At 41.9% G+C, this 18,188-nt stretch overlaps 1 protein-coding gene across 2 annotated transcripts; it reads right to left on the reverse strand.

Annotated features, from left to right (window-relative positions):
- Positions 1–10,944: 10,944 nt before the first annotated feature.
- Positions 10,945–15,681, reverse strand: nrsn1l (neurensin 1-like). 2 transcript variants are annotated; one of them, XM_034545390.1, is made up of 4 exons: positions 15,600–15,681; positions 13,808–13,891; positions 13,536–13,691; positions 10,945–12,759 (listed from the first exon to the last, which is right to left on the reverse strand). In XM_034545390.1, the coding sequence occupies exons 2-4, from the start codon at positions 13,865–13,867 to the stop codon at positions 12,346–12,348; spliced, it is 630 nt and encodes a 209-aa protein (XP_034401281.1). In that variant the 5' UTR covers positions 13,868–13,891; positions 15,600–15,681; the 3' UTR covers positions 10,945–12,345. The 2 variants fall into 2 exon arrangements, with proteins under 2 accessions (XP_034401281.1, XP_034401282.1); XM_034545391.1 differs by having other exon boundaries at positions 15,543–15,639.
- Positions 15,682–18,188: the final 2,507 nt, after the last annotated feature.

Consider the following 18,188-nt stretch of genomic DNA (forward strand, 5'->3'; position numbering starts at 1 on the left):
GTTACATCATGGATCAAACCATTGATTGGAGGGACCTTGAATAACACCTGGTGTCATTGTGTTGAATAAGGACACACCTCCCCTTTAATTGACCCAGTTTCTTTTTTAAACGTTCACTTCCTAATTCCTGCTCAGCTATTCAATCAAACTGCATTTCAGTGTTTTTTTAAAAAATCCGTGACCTGATTTCTCCTCACGATTCCCCCGCTGGTGTGTGACATGAGTTCAGGGCGGAGTGGGCCAACGTGTCTCTGCTGCCACCCGGCGTGTTGTGGCTTCATCGTGCTCATCAGCACACTGACAGGAAATTATCACGGAGGAAATTCTCCTCTTTTTGCTTTCTGTCATTTAAAAAGGATCAACCGCCCTCGACGTTAAAAAATAGTACTTTAACGAACCCTGAAGTTTTTTTTTAAGTCAGGTTTAACTGTCAATAGTCGTTGTCGGGCAGAAAGTAACCTTTAGTCCCTCTATTGCAACAATGTAGTGTGAGTAATACAGCAAACCAAACTGAACGATCCAGACCTCCACAATCCATGGAACAGAAGGAGGTAGAGAGGCGCATCAGCAGGGTCATGGCAGGAGGCTGGGACACCAGGCAAGAGGCAACCTATGAGGTCGGCCTTTAAGGCACAGAGAAGGAGGCAGGGCCAATGGGAAGGAGGCCAGGTCCAGAGGCTGGATGCAGGAAGCAGGGGCAAGGAGTCAGGACCAGCTTCAGACACCGCCAGGTCCAATGGACCCTCTGAGACGTGAAGTCACAAAGAAGCAGAGTTGGTAAGGTGCAGTGGAGAGATGTAAGTTCATCAATAAGGAGAGAGGGAAGAGGAGATAGGTGCTCAGTGTATCCTAAAACAACCCCCAGCAGCCTATAAGCCTATAGCAGCATATCAAGGGGCTGGACCAGGGAAAACCTGATTCAGCCCTAACTATAAGCACTATTAAAGAGGAAAGTCTTAAGTCTTAAATGAGGTGACTGTGTCTGAAAGTGGAAGCCGGTTCCATGAAAGATAAAAACACGAATGTCTATCCAGAAAGAAAAGTGACATCACTCATGATGTCATTATAGGAAAAGTCCGGGGATCGCAAGAGTCACGAGGGTTCATCCTCTGGGGACCATGAATATCTGTACAAAAAGATGTTTCCATCCCTCCTGACTCTACTCAAGAAAGCAGGATGACGCCGCTCTTCTTCTTTTTGGTCGACGATACACTTTCCATTTAATCCAAATGGTCCGCTCGCATGCGATTGGCCGTTGGCTCAACTCACTTTCATCTGGTTGGGTGTGAAGAGCCACGGAGGCGTTAAAATTCTTCTGAATCACTTTCCATGTTTTCATGGTCCAACGTTCTCACTTTTGAAAAAAAAGTTATGAAGTTAGAAGAATGTAATAGAAAAAGGAAAAAGGAAGCCGGCTGCCTCTTTGGAGAACTTTAGGTTGTTGTTTCCATTCCCGTTTACATTATCTGCAATGTAGGCGTTCAACACGTGTTTAATGCGTTGGATTGAAGCTGTAACCCCTTTCACGCCACATCCAAGGCAGCCAATCCATATGCAAGAAAAAAAGCTCTTGAAAATGGAAATCATGCACGTCTGAGTGCAGCATATTGATGGACAAAGCGATGAACCCATAGAATATACTGTCATCCCTTTATGTTTTTCCACTCTACGCGGCATTGAAACACGCACTAAAAGACGCGCCATGCCATTAGCCTGTTGGGAGGCGATAGCGGCGCACTAAAGAGATGGAGAGATGCAAAGGGAGCGAGAATAGTGGTTTAAAGGTTCAAGGCGAGTACCAAGAAAATAAATCAGAACCGGGCTGACGCGATTGTCAGTGTGCAAAACAGGATGTAGAGGCCCTCTCAGGTAGAAGAGGCTGTCGGCGGCGGTGGCGGGGGGCGGGGAGGGGCGTGGCCAGGAAAACGCCGGCGGGACGAGGACGATTGCAGCCATGATGAATGTCACGAATGAGGCAACCGCTTTGAGTGGGGTCGCTTCAGGAGCACGACTTTTTGGTTTCTTCTGCACCTTTTCAGCCACATTTTCAACCGATTTCCTTCAAATCACAAATATACTTTTTGCATCGCTGTCGACTATATATATTATATATAATATTTTCCTTTGATTTCCGTTCAGTATTGAAAAACAAACGACACAAAAGCACGAAGTGTACTTTAGTTGCGTAATCCATCGAGTCGAGATTATTTTTGTTTCTACCAATATCTCAATTTCAATGTAATATTTAAAGTACACTTAAGAGAGAGCCTTGAGTACCTTTTAAAGCGCCATACAAATAAAATAAAACAGAGCGTGCCGGACCACCGGAAGCGCCGCTCCATAGGACGTGTTTCATTGCCCCAATTGGGTTGTAGGTTCATCCAATTGGGTCCAGAGGCCTTTTGGGTCCACGCCGTTGATCCCTGCCCCCCCTCACCCCCTTTGTTCTGGGATTTGCTCAAAAATAAACAATCGTGCTTACGTTTAACGATAAATAGGACGCACGTCGCCGGCAGCGTAGCTCTCCGATGTGTTTTTTTAAGATAACGTTTTGTTTGTTGCGTTCGGATCTCCACGCCGACACAGAGAAATATATATATACGGCATACGAGGCGTCTTCTTCTCCGTAGAATCAATCCAGTGAGGATTTCGGGGGCGTTTGAGGCCCCCAAAATATGTATGTATACGTTGTTCTGTATTAAGGTTTATTTATAACTTCTGTTCTTTATCGACTTGACATAACTGTGAATGTATATCTTTCCCGCCGTTGAATATCACAACAGGTATGAATTATTATAATTCTTTTCTTTTTTTCCTTTCTGTAAAGCTGATTATAAATTGAATGCGGTGCTAATTCATCACATCCAGTTAGCGGGCATCCTTCTTCCCCCACGCCTGGGCTGCCAAATGGCCAGGTTGGTCATTGGGCCCTGCAGCGGGGGCTGTCAGGCGGGACTGAGGCGACCCTCTTCTCGCGTGTGCGCTAAGAATATGTTAGCGTGCGAGTGTCCGTCCCGCCTTCAGCATCAGTCCCTTTCACCGCGGCCGTAATTACGACTGTCTGAGGGTAACCAACAGTGGCGGATCTCATTACGCCATGATATGGGTCGCGTCTGCATATACAGGCAAGCGCGCACACTGCCTATTTACATATGAATGCATCCACACACCCACAAGCAGACACACACACACATATAAAAAAAAAAACCACAGCATTTACATATAAAAGCGTTAATATGCAACACACACACACACACAGCAGCCCATTCATACATGCGCCTCACACATATGGGCTACTCATAAATTTAGACACTTCCGTCAGAAGGCCTCTCGCCAGCCGACAGGGGATATGAACCCAATATAGCATCCCAGAGATAAGCCGAGTGACTCTGGAAGCAGAACTAATATTATTTGCACGGTGTCGAACGTTTATCTGGCGCCGCCCTGCAAAGTGATGGTTCTGTGTCACTTTTGTTTAATAATGATGTGCCAATAGTAATATGCCCGCTGGCTGGAAACCTATTACAGTTCAAAAGATTATCCAAATACAATCTAATTTGGAATATTGCATTTTGACAGCGCTGTGACTGGAGGAGGTGGGACGGTAATGCGATACTTTTCTTTCCTTTTTTTTTTTTTTTTTTTAAATAATGATTTTTTTTTTTTTTTTTTCCAATTAACATTTTTTAATGCTCAACAAACCAAATGGCGACTGCAAATATGCAGAGGTGTTTGACTGTGGCCAGTCTCCATGATGGGTTTCAGACAAAGGAGAAGGAGGGTGGGGTGGGGGGGTGGGGGGGGGGGGGGGGGGGGGTAACTTTCACACAATGCAAACTTTTGATTAGGTGAGAGCCGTGTTTGGGCTCTCCTGTCGGTCAACTTTAAAATTGACATTGTGCGGTTATACCCAATAAACCCCCCCTCCAAAAAAGAATATACTTATTTAAACATTCATCATTCTTATCGGGGATGACAGCGCTGCCTTCTGTTGTCACACTAATTGGAGCAATATTACATACTACTCTACTTTAATATCACACGGATTTACAAAGAAAAATTAGCGGGCGCGCAAAAAAAAACCACTGCTCAATCGAGATTATGTTATTAATAAAAATTAAATTGGTTTTAGAGTAACAGAACTCGACGTTTTTACTGGAGATCTCCACAATAATCGTCAAACAAAAAAATGCTACTAACCGTGCGGTATCGCTTTATTAACTTCCTTCTTCTGAATTCAGCTGCCTTATTATCAGCTTCCTCTCATAAATACTTAACCGAGATGGATCAACACAGTGCAGGAGATTGTTAAGAAGAAGAAGACTTTTGCAAAGTTATTAAAATGAAAGTCATTAAAAGATGTTAAATTAAAGTCCAGCTCAGATCATCTGACATTGTTATATATCATCAATATCTAATGTTTAATGTATTTTTTCTGACAAAGTGTTTTAATTTTTTGTACCTCCCATCTACTTCCTCTCCACTCAGTTGGTGATTTCCTGCTTTTTAATCAACGGCTTTTGACAACCACCAGAGGAGCAGTGAGTTGTCTCTTCAATCCCAGTCGGTATATTAATATAACGCCAGTAAATTATAAGCTTTTCATCGGAGATCTTTGGATTTTTTTTTCTTTTCAGTACACCCGTGACTTTTGTCAGTGTCTCGCGTATTGTTATTGTTTGATGGCGTGTACAATAAAAAAGAGCCACGGTAAACGCCTGGTACAAGTGGAAGCCGTTCATGTAAACACAGATTGTTCACAGGTTTGTTGTTGACAGAATAAAACATGCGTATGAAACAAACAAACTTCTAAGAGTAAGTAATGGATGGACGGAATTTTTTTATTTAAAAAAAAACAAAACAAAAAAACACACGTTCTTACAATATTTTAAACATTTCTTTCGTGCCTATTTAATGAGGTTAAATTCCCTTTAAATACAGTGACTTTTTTTTCCCAGGTATTTAATTTGTCAATTTATTTAATTCTATTTATTTAATACTTTCACACAGAATACAACGGTTACGTCTTTTTTTTCTTCTTTTTCTGAGCCAAACCAACCAATCAAGTTACTGGTAGAACCCGACATATTAAAAATGTCCACTTCAGGGTCACAACGACGCGGGAGCTCAATAGTCTGAATCAAAACGGCAAACTTTATTACTCCTTTCAACCGTAACAAAGGTCCAAATCCACTGCTTCCCCAATAAAAGGACACACAGGATACAGTCCAATGTTTAACACTCGCCAATTAGCACTAAACACAACGTACAGCTGAGGCTGAGCAATTAAAGTTTAAGATGATGATATTGGAAAAAAAAGCATCATAGTTATAATCATTCATCCTGATGGGAACTTGAACCCGTGTCCCAAATTTGCAATCCTTAAAAACAGCTGTTGCAACATTTCACTCAAAACCCCTATGAACGCATAGCCAAACCGATCGTCATGGCAACCTATCCAACAGCTGCACAGATATTTAAGTCCTGACTAAAGCGATTAGAGCCAAAAATCAAATTCATCAAACATTTCTTTTTTTTAAAACATACATTTTCATCTAATTTAACGTAATTGCCTTTTTTTAAATGTAGCAACGTCGCCCTTAAAAACGTTTGAGGCCTCAACTTAACACTTAACACACTAATGGACATTGGTTTGCTGTGAATTAAGTTAATATCGGTTTCATTGCGTCGGTCAGGTTTCCTTATGACAAGCAGCTCCGGTGGTAATTTACTCAACGAACAGGTCGGAGTCATTTTTTCCCCTCTTTCGCTCTTCATTTGTAAAGAATAAGCGGTCTGATTGGAAGACACACGTCGGCTGTGCACGTGGCAGTGGGAGGACGTGCTCGTGTGATAAAAACCCACCGGATCTAGTTTCTTCTCTGGAGTAAAGAACTTCATCTGGAACACACGCTCGAGTACACCTGATGTGGCCGGAAATAGTACCCAAGTGCAGAAAACGACGCTGGATACAAACATTGACTAACAGTTGAGTGACTGCGTATGTCGCGCCGCTCGGATAATAAATAAAGCGTGCGGCCTTTCGCCAATGCTCAGGAAATAACCTCTCTTCGTGTCGTGGCGTGCGAGGCGTTCAGCATTGGTCAACCGTAACCATTTTCCAAGAATTTTTGATGAGTTCAATCGGCAACGTGATTGCCTGCCGTTGCTTCACTAGTAATGGAGCCATGTGCGTGTTTAGCTTCTTTTTTTTTTTTTTTTTAAAGGAAAAAATGCTAATTTTTCGCCCCGAAGGCATGTAATGACAAATGAGAGCGATAGTGAGACTGCTACGAGTCTCTTCTCTCGTGGCATTCTGTCTGTCTCTCACAAATGACTCATATTCCCTGTCCCCGTTTTCTCACAATGCTCACATCTGTCTAAAAATGTCTTTCTTTTGGGTTGGTCACCGCATGTTAAAAGGTGTCAGACCTTTTAAATTGTAACACATGTGGGTGGTTGGTCCTTGGCTGTGCCCCAAAAGATGCAGAAGATTTTAAAAGGGGAAAGCACATGATTACCCCCCCCCCCCCCCCCCCCCCGCCCCCCCAAGAGCTTTACACCCACACACATGAGCAGATACATATCACTGAGATATCAGAGACGCACAAACGCACGAGCCAACAGATGTTATCGTACATATGGTAATAAGAAGGGAGGAGGTGAGGGGGGGGGGGGGGCAGCCAGGAGCAGGCAGGGTAAACAGCAGCGTGAATGATTGTCAGGTGATAAACGCCACCTCATTGACTCGTGAGAATGGGATTGCCGATTGTGAGAATCCGCCCGAGTTAACTTTGTGCTTCATTTGCGTTGCACGGCGACGGGGGAACTCCCCGGAATACAATTTCACACGTGTGATTTCTGGAGTGCGCATGGACAGTTGTGATTGATCCACGTGTGTCGACATGTTGTCGGGAGCACGTACACAAAAAAAAATACATCCCTAACTCAACTTAAAAACAACAAAAGAACACTCAAACAGGGGTTTATTGCATGCTAAATGACCTCCAACATGCTAAATGACCTCCAACATGCTAAATGACCTCCAACATGCTAAATTACCTAAAAAATGCTAAATGACCTCCATCATGCTACATGACCTCCATCATGCTACATGACCTCCAACATGCTAAATGACCTCCAACATGCTAAATTACCTAAAAAACTGCTAAATTACCTAAAGAAATGCTAAATTACCTAAAAAATGCTAAACTACCTAAAAAAATGCTAAATTACCTAAAAAATGCTAAATTACCTCCAACATGCTACATGATCTCCACAATGCTAAATGACCTGCAAAATGCTAAATGACATCCACAATGCTAAACGACCTCCACAATGCTAAATTACCACAAAAGTGCTAAATGACCTCCAACATGCTAAATTACCTAAAAAACTGCTATATTACCTAAAGAAATGCTAAATTACCTAAAAAATGCTAAACTACCTAAAAAAATGCTAAATTACCTAAAAAATGCTAAATTACCTCCAACATGCTACATGATCTCCACAATGCTAAATGACCTGCAAAATGCTAAACGACCTCCACAATGCTAAATTACCACAAAAGTGCTAAATGACCTCCAACATGCTAAATTACCTCCAAAATTCTAAATGACCTCCATGCTACATGACGTCCAAAGTGCTAAATGACCTCCATGCTACATGACGTCCAAAGTGCTAAATGACCTCCAAAATGCCCTGTCTATCATACGCACGTACATATGTGAGCGGATTGGATCGGTTGATTGGCATAATTGGTAATAATCACATTTTGCCTGTAGCTTGCACAGCTAGCTTGGCTGTAGACTCTCAGTCTTGTGTTATCTGAACTGTTCTGTGTGCGACTGAAAAACATATTTTGGCCCTGGAAGGAAAAAATGTTTGAATTGTTTGTCAGAAATGTGGCCAAAGTCTTCAATCACAAGCACACCTAATACTGGAAACACAGCATGCGCTGTGACTTCACTGTATTTTATTCATATATTATATATACATATATTATATACTTAGCCTTTTTATTCTAGCTGTTGAAAATGAATTCATTCTGACATCCACTCTCATTGGGGCTTTGCTGTAAATATGTCGCGGTGTCATATCATCTGCATTGCCATCTGTGGGAATATAAGAAAAATGCTACACCAAACAACAAATTAAGCCACCGCAGCTGTTATTTACACAGCGTTTAAGCTTTTGTTTTCTTTTAATATCTATTGGCAACACATTTTGGCTGCATGACCTTCATCGGAGTATTCTGAAATGAAATACAGAGACGCTTTTGGTAGCTCCTCGCATGATGTTTATTTATGTTTTTTAAAAAATATTGCATCATTTTATAATGCGTTTTCTTCTCCTCTCCGCTTTTATAAGGATATTGTATCTCAGTCAAGCTTTCCTTAACAAATAATGATAAAATAAAAGTGTTATAAATATGAACTGATTCATTTTTTTAATTATTTTTCTGCCAACGTTTCTGTCCAAAGAGTTTCCAACCCCTCAAACTTCAGCTTCCTATCGGTTCTCCACAGCAGATGAGATGTTACAGTATCATATCAGTGCAGCAGACTCCCAGGCACACACACACACACACACACACACACACACACACACACGCTGCCAATCAGCCCAGCAGACTGCGTCCTCGGCTGTGAGCTTCTCTCCCACAACAGAGTGACTCACACTCGGAGCTTCGCTGTCGGCGGAGCGTTGCCACCGCTTCCACTTTTCTATCTCATTATGCACTTACATACAGTTGCTAATGAGCCGGCGTGCTCAAATCATCGCCGCGCAAAGTGTGCACGGGGGCCGGCTGGCAAGGCGGACAGAAAGTAGTCCCTGTGAGGGCCCTGACTTAGTGTGGATGACTTTGCCACAGGAAGAAAGAGACAAAGAAAAAAAAAGACTCCAAGCATCATGCAGACAAACATATCCTGTATTTCCTACAAATATATATATTTATATATATTAAAAAATAAAAATAAAACATTAAATGTATATTTTTTTTATATATATATTAAATATATATAAATATAAATAAAACATTAAATATATATATATATTAAATATATAAAAAATAAAACATTAAATATATATATATATATTTAAAGTTTTTTTTAAGGGTGACCTTTAAGCAATCAATAAAGTGAATTATTATAATTTACAAAACAAAGTAATTGTAATTGTCAAAGGTCACAGGAAGCTCCATTAAAGAGCTTGAAAATCAAACAAAATGCAATATGTGTCAGTCTAAAATACCACAAATGCATTATTGAAGGTTAGGGAACATCACAGTACCTGTAAACGCAGCACATAGCGACAAGTGGTAAACAACATAATACGATTGTGAGGACAAGTTGTGACCCCGGAGTGGGTGCGTGTGCATGTGTGCGTGTGCACGTGTGCGTGTGTGTGCGTCTGCCTCCATTAGTGAGCGTGAGGTGTCCCTCCTGTTGGCGTGCGACTCGGGAGACGAGACGAGATGAGTCACCCTCACAGCTGCGACTCATCTCCCCAAAGTAACACGATGTTCTCATTCAGACATGAATACAGCTCACAAACACACACACACACGCGCACACACACACAGTCCTGCACGTACCCACAGCTACACCTCACACACAGCCTCTCACAGGCATATTATACATGTTGTACCGTACATGTAATAGGCTAAATGGGCAAAATCTGTTGATGATTAAAAAACTAAATTTCAGGATTTTTTAATCATTTGTGTCGGCTTTACCTATACTGTAGCATGTCTCGAAGAACAGGTTTTATTGCACGGTAATAAAACATACATTTTGTAATGAGATACGGCACCCACACACACGCACGCACACACACACACACACACACACACACACGCACAATGAGGAAAGAACAAGAGGTTAAACTGCAGATTGAACAAACAATCTTAACTTCAAACTCCACTTTCAAGTTTTTTTCCTTTCTCCCGAGGAGCCTCAGTTGTCATGGTGATAGCTCATGATTGCTGTATGTAATAGCATATATGACAACAATATCTACTCAATGGGTCGGCAAAGACAATACATCCTCCTGACTTTGGCCACTACGTGTTGTTCCAACTCAATGAAAGACATCGTGTTTATGAGGAGGACCACACAAGTGAAATTATGGTAATCTCTTTACATGAGATTAGCATAGTGAACACCGCCAGGTTGCTACTATATGAGAATACCTGGCCACTCATTTGTGTTCATATATATATATATATATATATATATATATATATTTATTTTTAATTATCATTATTTAAAAATAATAATAATAATAATAAAAAAAATATTATTTATATATAATTATTTTTTCATTATTATTATTGTTTTTTCAACTGACTTTTTAAAATATATATATATATATATATATATGTATATACAATGCAGTAAAAAAAAGTTTAAATTGTAGTATGGAATAAAAGAGGTATATTTTTAAAAGTCTTTAAAACAGTTATATATAGCCGTACGTCATTATAAGTCATAGTAAAGTATGCTTTACTGCTATATTTCGTTCTTATTTCACCATGCTTGTTAATTGTTTGTTCAGCCATCGTAACTGAAGATACACTATCACAGGGTTGTATCAGCATTTCTAGTTAAATGTAGTGATTGTTTATTGTAGTGACATATTTAATGATTTTCTTTCTTTTGGTACTTACCCACCACGTGTTACAGAGACAAAAGGGGGAGGAGCCCAACTACTTCCTGTATTTATTACACTGGATTAGACCAAGTGTTGTGATTACTTTTTATGGATGGTTACAACATGTCTTTAACAATACAAAGAATCATTTAAATGAGTATAAATGTAAAAAAAAAAAATATATATATGGCTTTTTTATTCTTGCCATGGTGGAAAAAAAATTTACTAAATGAAATTAAACACATTTAGAGTATGAAGATCACACATTTATTTGGGCCATTTGTTTAGCTTGATGCTCATTATCGTTATCAAAACCAATAACACAACAGAACAATGACACATTAATAACATCCAGTGGAATCAGTGCAGTTAGCCCAATCAGGACATCGTGATTATTCTATATCTCATTTATATTTTCCCATTTCTTTTCTCTTTGTACTCTCTATTATTCAAGCTATTTGGACCTAATCAAACAGGTGGCCTCTCAAAAAGCTCCGATTGGTTGTGACAAAATGAAGAGAGGGCGAGCGCTCGGCCAATCAGAACAGAGCCTTTGTTGGTATAGTTGGGAATGGAGCACTTGTAGCCCAACTGTTGCCTAGAGACACATCACAGGCAATTACAGAGCACAAGATTACAGTGGGAGAAAATAGATGATATTGTCAATGGAGCATGGCTGTGTGTGTGTATGTGTGTGTGTGTGTGTGTGTGGGTGGGTCACTGCACATGTTGAATGCAGCAGGTTGAGCATTAGTGGAGCTATGTGAAAATGTGGTAACGGAATTAATAATGTTTTTTTTTCTCCCTTTCTTCTCCACGTGAGCAGCGTTCTGAATCTCCTGTACTTTGTGTGTAGGCTAAACGCATGTGTGTGAGACACCACGTTGTCTAACTGTGTGGAACAATTACGCTACTATTTAAAAATAAATAAAACAGTTGCTGCAAATCCCAAAGTGGGAAGTAAAAACTTTGTTTTCATTAGAGGTTCTGCTCTCTTTGAGTGTGGACATGACTCGTAATACAAGGTGATAAATAGAGCGACAAGGTCTCTTTATACATTTAAATTGGGATTAATTAAAAGATCTATTCAGATCGAGTTGTGCTTTTAAAACCATACACGTGTTGAAAGTAGACCTAGCTAGTCGGTCATAATCGATTTCCTTTTCTCTCGACTGTTCTGTCGGCTTGTGTTCTCATACAGTATAAAGGTATTGAACGAGGAACATCGAGCTCTCCGAGACAGAGAGCCTGCTAACGGTCCGCTAACGGTGGTCAGCTAACGGTCAGCTAACGGTGGTCAGCTAACAGTCAGCTAACGGTGATCAGCTAATGGTCAGCTAACGGTAGTCAGCTAACGGTGGTCAGCTAACGGTGGTCAGCTAATGGTGGTCAGCTAACGGTCAGCTAACGGTAGTCAGCTAACGGTCAGCTAACGGTGGTCAGCTAATGGTCAGCTAACACGGCGATTCCACGGGAATTAAGTGATTTTCCCTATTTTTAATCCTGGTGTCCAGATCTTTACGTCTAACTGTAACATCCAGGTCGACAAAATCTCCGTTGGAACGCTAAAAATGATGCATGCTAAAAAAAAATGGCACTCCTTCAACACCAATAATGAGACACGGTAAATGAGGAGGCCTCAGGTTTAGAACAAAAAAGCCGGTACACACCCTCGAGCTCAGCGGGGATTTAAGAAGTGGACTGCACGTGTTCCACTTTGGACAGAGATAGGGGTATCGTGCCCTCTTCTGTGCCTGGAGGCTTAGTGACCACATCCCCGGGATCCCTAAATCCCCTCCATTTCGACCCAGGCTCTCCTCTCCGATCCCTCTCCCCCGGTGTGTGGAACAGCATCTCTTTCAAATTGGCCCTGGCGAGAATCAGAGCGACGACCCCCACCGCCGCCAGCGCCGATCCGAGGCAGGAGAGCCCGATCCCCGCTGCGGTGCCGAGGTGCAGCCCCCTGTTGAAGCTCACGGCGTGGGCGTCCACGAAGAACAGGTCGCCCTCTCCGAACGACTCCATCCTGTGGGGAGTGGAGTAACCGACGGACAGGACGGCAATGCCCGCAGTCAGGGTCAGCAGACCCAGAGCCAGGTACACCTGGGGGGAGAGGGAGTCAGAGGAATGAACCAAAAGTAGAAATATGGGGGTTTTGTTTGTTTAATAGTTGGCCTTATTTGCTCGGGGCTCTTCCTGTCTAGTTAGGAAAGGAAAAAGGGGGCTTAGATGCAATCCCTCATATTTACAAATACCACTTTATCACGCAGAGACACAATATTATATGAGAATCAAAAGTACACGATTTCTACAACTGGATCTTCACGTGTTGTTGAAAAGGGGCGTGCACTAAAAGGCTTTCGCAATCAACGTAAGGCACGATATAGCATGCAATCAATGTAATGCGTTGATGCAGCTACCAAGGAATGGATTAACAATGGATTGAGTTCAAGTGACACCTTTATAGTCAGGGGAGTATAGGCAGAAAGCCCAAAAAGACTATTATTTACAACAATATAAAAACGGATGAAACGTGTGATTTAAAGCGTGTGTGTGAGGGTAAAAGGGGAACATGAAGAAATACCCTCGTGGGACATCGCCCACTTCACCACATCAGCGAACAGCTTAAAACTAAAGAGGAGGAATTAACTTTGCGTGGAGAGAATTAGGGTTCCCCGGGGACGTTCTACACGTTTTAAACAAACCTGATCATGAACACGCATCACTTCCTGGGTGCATGTGTGTGATTTCTCATGGGAATGTAACAGATGCCAAACGGTTGGCTGTAATCTCAATCGCGTTGACTCGATCAGTAACTGGTATTAATTGATAGGACATATCAAAGTAGGACTGAGAGAGTGTGTAGTTGCTCCTCATACCTTCCAGACTACCGAGTTCCTCCACAGGGTTGACCTCCGCCTCCGGACGAACCCCTTGTCCTCCGGGTCTCTCTCCCACACGGAGGAGGACGAGCACTCCTCGTAGAAGTGGTGCAGGTAGGAACGAACGCCGAAGCGAAGACAGCCGGAACCCGCCTGGAAGGATAACGTGGCGCACAAATTAAATGGCGGCATTGAGACAAAGGGGGGGGGGGGGGGGGGGGGGGGTTGATCCTCATTTAGCTGTAGTGAGACTCGATCGTCGCCCTCACCTCACTCCCGGAGGATTCTCCTCCTGAGCCGGAGACACGGGCCTCGGAGCACAGCGCCATCGCACCCTCACGCACCTTGTACACCTACAGTGAAAAATACACATATTAAGTAATATATATATATATATATATATTCAGAGTCTTGAATAGCAGCTTGATATGTGTAGATGTCGGCTACATTTTTTTATCTGCTGAATATGGATTTTCCCCCGGTATAAAAGCCTCCTTCCCTTCAGAGGCTGGTTATAAATCTGGGCCCGTGTCGTGAGGTCGCCCCGGTTATTGTTGCCGCGTGTGAATGATTGACGGCTACACCGGAGTTGAGGCGGGCTCTATTACCGCCCACGTGTGTATATATATGAGTCACGCAGATGCAAGTGTCTATTCTTCCACGTACAAATATGCACACATGTCCTCTCTGTTGTTGTTCTCTACCGAGGCGGTTTTGATTGATTTCTTTCATTCTCCTGACTCCAAACTCTGTCCAATTAAACACGCTTTTGGTGAGTCTGTGTAATTTGTGTTGGCAATGTGAACTTGGGGGGGGGGATATAAACAAAAACATAGTAAACTTCTTATGTCAACAACAGAACCGGTGTGTGATTGCACACGGTTGAAGAAAGCTCGATTTGAACTGAATATCCATGAATTAACTCTGGCTGTTTGTTTTTTGTCTGGGTAAATATTAATTGTACTTCTATAGGAAATAATGTAACCTTTTATGGTTTTATTCTTGGTGAAAATCAACACTATTGAAAATTAGGTCAAAACTTCTGAGAGGCTTTTATTTAAATAAGTTATAAGAGACCCAAAGATGCAAACTTAAAAAAAGAAAGCAGATTTGAGAAAAGTTAAATATAAACTTTTTCTACTGGATTAATTATCACATGACCCTTCAAATTGATGTTGAGAGCCTTTGGATTGGGTCGACCCCTGAGGTTGGGAACCATGAAACTAAACTAAATGTAACATACATATATACTATAATAATATATATACTTACTTATACTTTTGTCTGCACTTTTAGCAGAACTTTAACTTGTAGCAGAGTGTTTTTACACCATATTAAGTACTTCTAACACTAAAGATATTAAATATGGAATAGTGCTTTTAAATAAATATGTGAAGCACTGACTGACTACCTGCTCATTATGATGGATTAGGCTCTTAAGTATCAAACTCATTGGTCCTGGACATTAGTTTGATCTATCTATTTATTTATTGGAATATCGATTGGATGAATATATTCCACTTGTGTTCCTGAACGCATCACGGTATCTTATCCTGATACACTGATACAGATATGTCCATGGTGCTATAGTAACTTTGCCCTAAACATCAACTGGACTCAAAGTTATAAGTTTACATAATGTAGATCCCCGTTCAAAAAAAAAGGCATTTCATTTGTCTTATTATGGGATCCAAAGCAAACGCAACAGGGGCTTCTTCATTGCCCCGCATTAAATATAGGATTTCACATTAGCGTCCCTTTAGGCTACTTACAAGACAACATATGTCGTTTTGTTGTTGTTGTTGATCGCATCCCTTGACAACAATAACACGTCACGGTGGTCATATCAACATTTATCACGGACAGAAACGAGCCGCCGGCTCCTGAACACCGGTGAGTCATCGCGGCCATGTAGCCTCAGTCCATGGAACACTTTTCTCCATTGCACTTTCTCTTAATTTAAATAGATATATAGATATACATTTTTTTTTTCTTCTCATGCACCTGCAGCCCTTCCTGTTTCCACGCGAGTTCAACCGGTGGCGGACACGCGCGTCTTACCCCCTTTTGGCTCGGGTCTCCTCACTGCGCATCCGTGGTGGTGTCGGACCGGAGGATCTTCAAAACGAATCCGCTGCGCGCACTGAGCATGCGTGTAGATGAGGGAGAAGAAAAACAACGACAACAACAACAACAACAAAACAAGGTGTAAAACTCTCGATAATCTATGATGAAATCTGTCTGTTCACAACAACCTTCTTGGTCTTTATCAGACAGATGATTCAAGTTACTTTCATAAAAAGTGATCTTGATTTTTTATTTTTTTTGTGTGTGTCACATTTAAATGTGCAAAACTTTAAATACTGTAGGAACAAAATAATAAAAAGTGAAAATGTGTCACCAAAGGAGATTTAAAGCATTAGCCACCCAACTCACCACACTATACCCGCCTCCAGGATATATTTATTTAGCAGTGCTATATGAAAGCCAGATTAAGCCTATATATTAATAAAACCGAACATATAGGACTAGCGCTGTAGCTATTCAGCTGGGTTGAGCTGGTTGAACCCCCCCCCCCCCCCCCCCCCATTTGGCACATTCTCCACCTGTCTATATTATGCCTTTTGAGGTTGGTTTAATCTGAAGGGCTTTTTGGAATTTGGCCACAGGTGCTTTTAAATTGGTTCAAACTTTTCTGGAGCGACCTCGTCGTGAACCCTTGTCTTAAGTACAGCGGGTCAGACGTCTTTTTTAGTTTTTTCACAAAACCGTCCAAACCGTTTGTTTTTAACCTTTCACCCTGACAACGCCCCGACTGGCTGGCACGCAGCGCTACACCCTTTTTGGGATGAACTGGAAAGCCCGCTGACCTCCCTGTCGCTTGATGGGAGCGACGGCCCGCAGGAAAGCCTTTCAAGCAAAATGGGGGCCAGTTTAAAGGGCGACTCCGACAATTTTACAAGCAACGAAAAAAATGAGATCCCTCCTACTCGTTGTGTGGTAACAGTTATCAAATGTCCTCCGCTGAAAGGGAGCTTTCAAATGTCTTGAGATAATAACCCAGATGATGTCATCGGGGGGGGGGGGGGGGTCATCTTGGCTTGAAACAAAAGACATTTTGCAACAGAAAGCTATGTGCATTCACCAGGTAGGAATATTACATTAATTTCATACTGTTAATATCAATATCTTTCACCAAAGATGCACAGACATTTTCATCAATGTGCAATAAATAGTCCTTCGATTTCACGGTTAAGTCCATTCAACTCGTCCAAGATGCACACTGTAAGGTATAAGGTGCGTTCCTGTACAACGACGGAGCCGGTAAGCTGTCCGTCAAATGCCCGACTGACAGGATATTCTACTTAAACCGAAGTGCCGCATTCGGCAGCTGTCAGCGGCTGATAATGCCTCCGAGAACGCACACCAAAGAAGCGTCTCCGCCTCTGTAAGCGCTATACCTCTCATTAAAGGCTCACTTCAAGGCACTCTCTCTAAAATAATGTTAAAAAAAACAAAACAACAACAACCGCACACACACACACGCGCACACAAACACGCATGTGCCAATATGTGGTGCGTGAATATTTCAGCGTTTCCTGAAGATACATTATTTATGCAGACTGTCAAAACAGATCCCAAATGAAAAGAAAAACAAATACTGTCTTTTTCACATATTCGGCCGATCCCTGTGTGAAAAGAACATTTGCTACCGGGCAGCGTATACGTGTGTGTGTGTGTGTGTGTTTGTGTGTGTGTGTGTGTGTGTGTGTGTGTGGGGTGGGTGGGGTGGGTGGGGGTAGTGGTTCATCGCCATTCCTTGTTTGGACACACTATAGTGAACCTTTAGAAGGCCGGATAAGGTGCCCTTGTGGAAGAAAGACATGGAAAATTGGTCTTGTTTGTCATTCACCTTGACACACACACACACACACACACACACACACACACACACACACACGCGCACACACATGCAGGTTTTTGAATGACCAAGCTTTGCTGTCTACCAGAGAGAGAAAGAAATTTCCATGGTTACGAGTCCAGCAAGGTCAGACACAGGAAGTGAGTGCTAGCTGTTGATTGGCTGCCAGATAATTACACTTCCCTTCAAGATGATGTGCAAACAGGATTATTATTATTTTTTCATCTATACTCTATTTAGAAGCCGTTGTAAAGCACTATCAGTCATTTCAGCTGCATGCCTTGCTGCCCTTATTACTTCCTTTATTCACCAGCTCGGGAGGGTTATCCTTTGGTGTGATAAATTATGCATTGTGCTCGTCTGGGTATCTTAAAAATAACCTGCGCATCAACCCACACCAGCCTATAAAGATAATGTCAATATGGTGGAACATCCGAGGCATCATGTTAATTAGTCGTGAAAAGCCTTTCATTTATTGGCTGGTGAAATAGAAAACGAGGGTAAACCGTCTTCAAAAGCCACAATATTTAGGTTTGATGACTGAGGAGACAGTTTTAGTTGTTTATTTTCTGCACCTGTCTAATCCTCGTCAGGTGGGATATAGGGATGGTGGCCACTTTCCCAGCATGCACTGCAGGACACTTTGTGACAAGCTGGCAGTTCAGTGGAGCGCTAATAGCGATATAGAGACATCAATTTTTTAACGCATAACATTGTTGTTCTTGAAC

Source organism: Cyclopterus lumpus, chromosome 11, assembly GCF_009769545.1.
Source record: "Cyclopterus lumpus isolate fCycLum1 chromosome 11, fCycLum1.pri, whole genome shotgun sequence".
Lineage (NCBI taxonomy): Eukaryota > Metazoa > Chordata > Actinopteri > Perciformes > Cyclopteridae > Cyclopterus > Cyclopterus lumpus.

Excerpts from the sequence above, each read along its gene's own strand:
- nrsn1l (XM_034545390.1), bottom strand. The coding sequence starts at position 13,867 with ATGGCGCTGTGCTCCGAGGCCCGTGTCTCCGGCTCAGGAGGAGAATCC. Across the intron at positions 13,692-13,807 it reads GAGAATCCTCCGGGAGTGAG|GCGGGTTCCGGCTGTCTTCG; the intron begins GTGAGGGCGACG and ends TTATCCTTCCAG. Across the intron at positions 12,760-13,535 it reads GGAACTCGGTAGTCTGGAAG|GTGTACCTGGCTCTGGGTCT; the intron begins GTATGAGGAGCA and ends CTCTCCCCCCAG.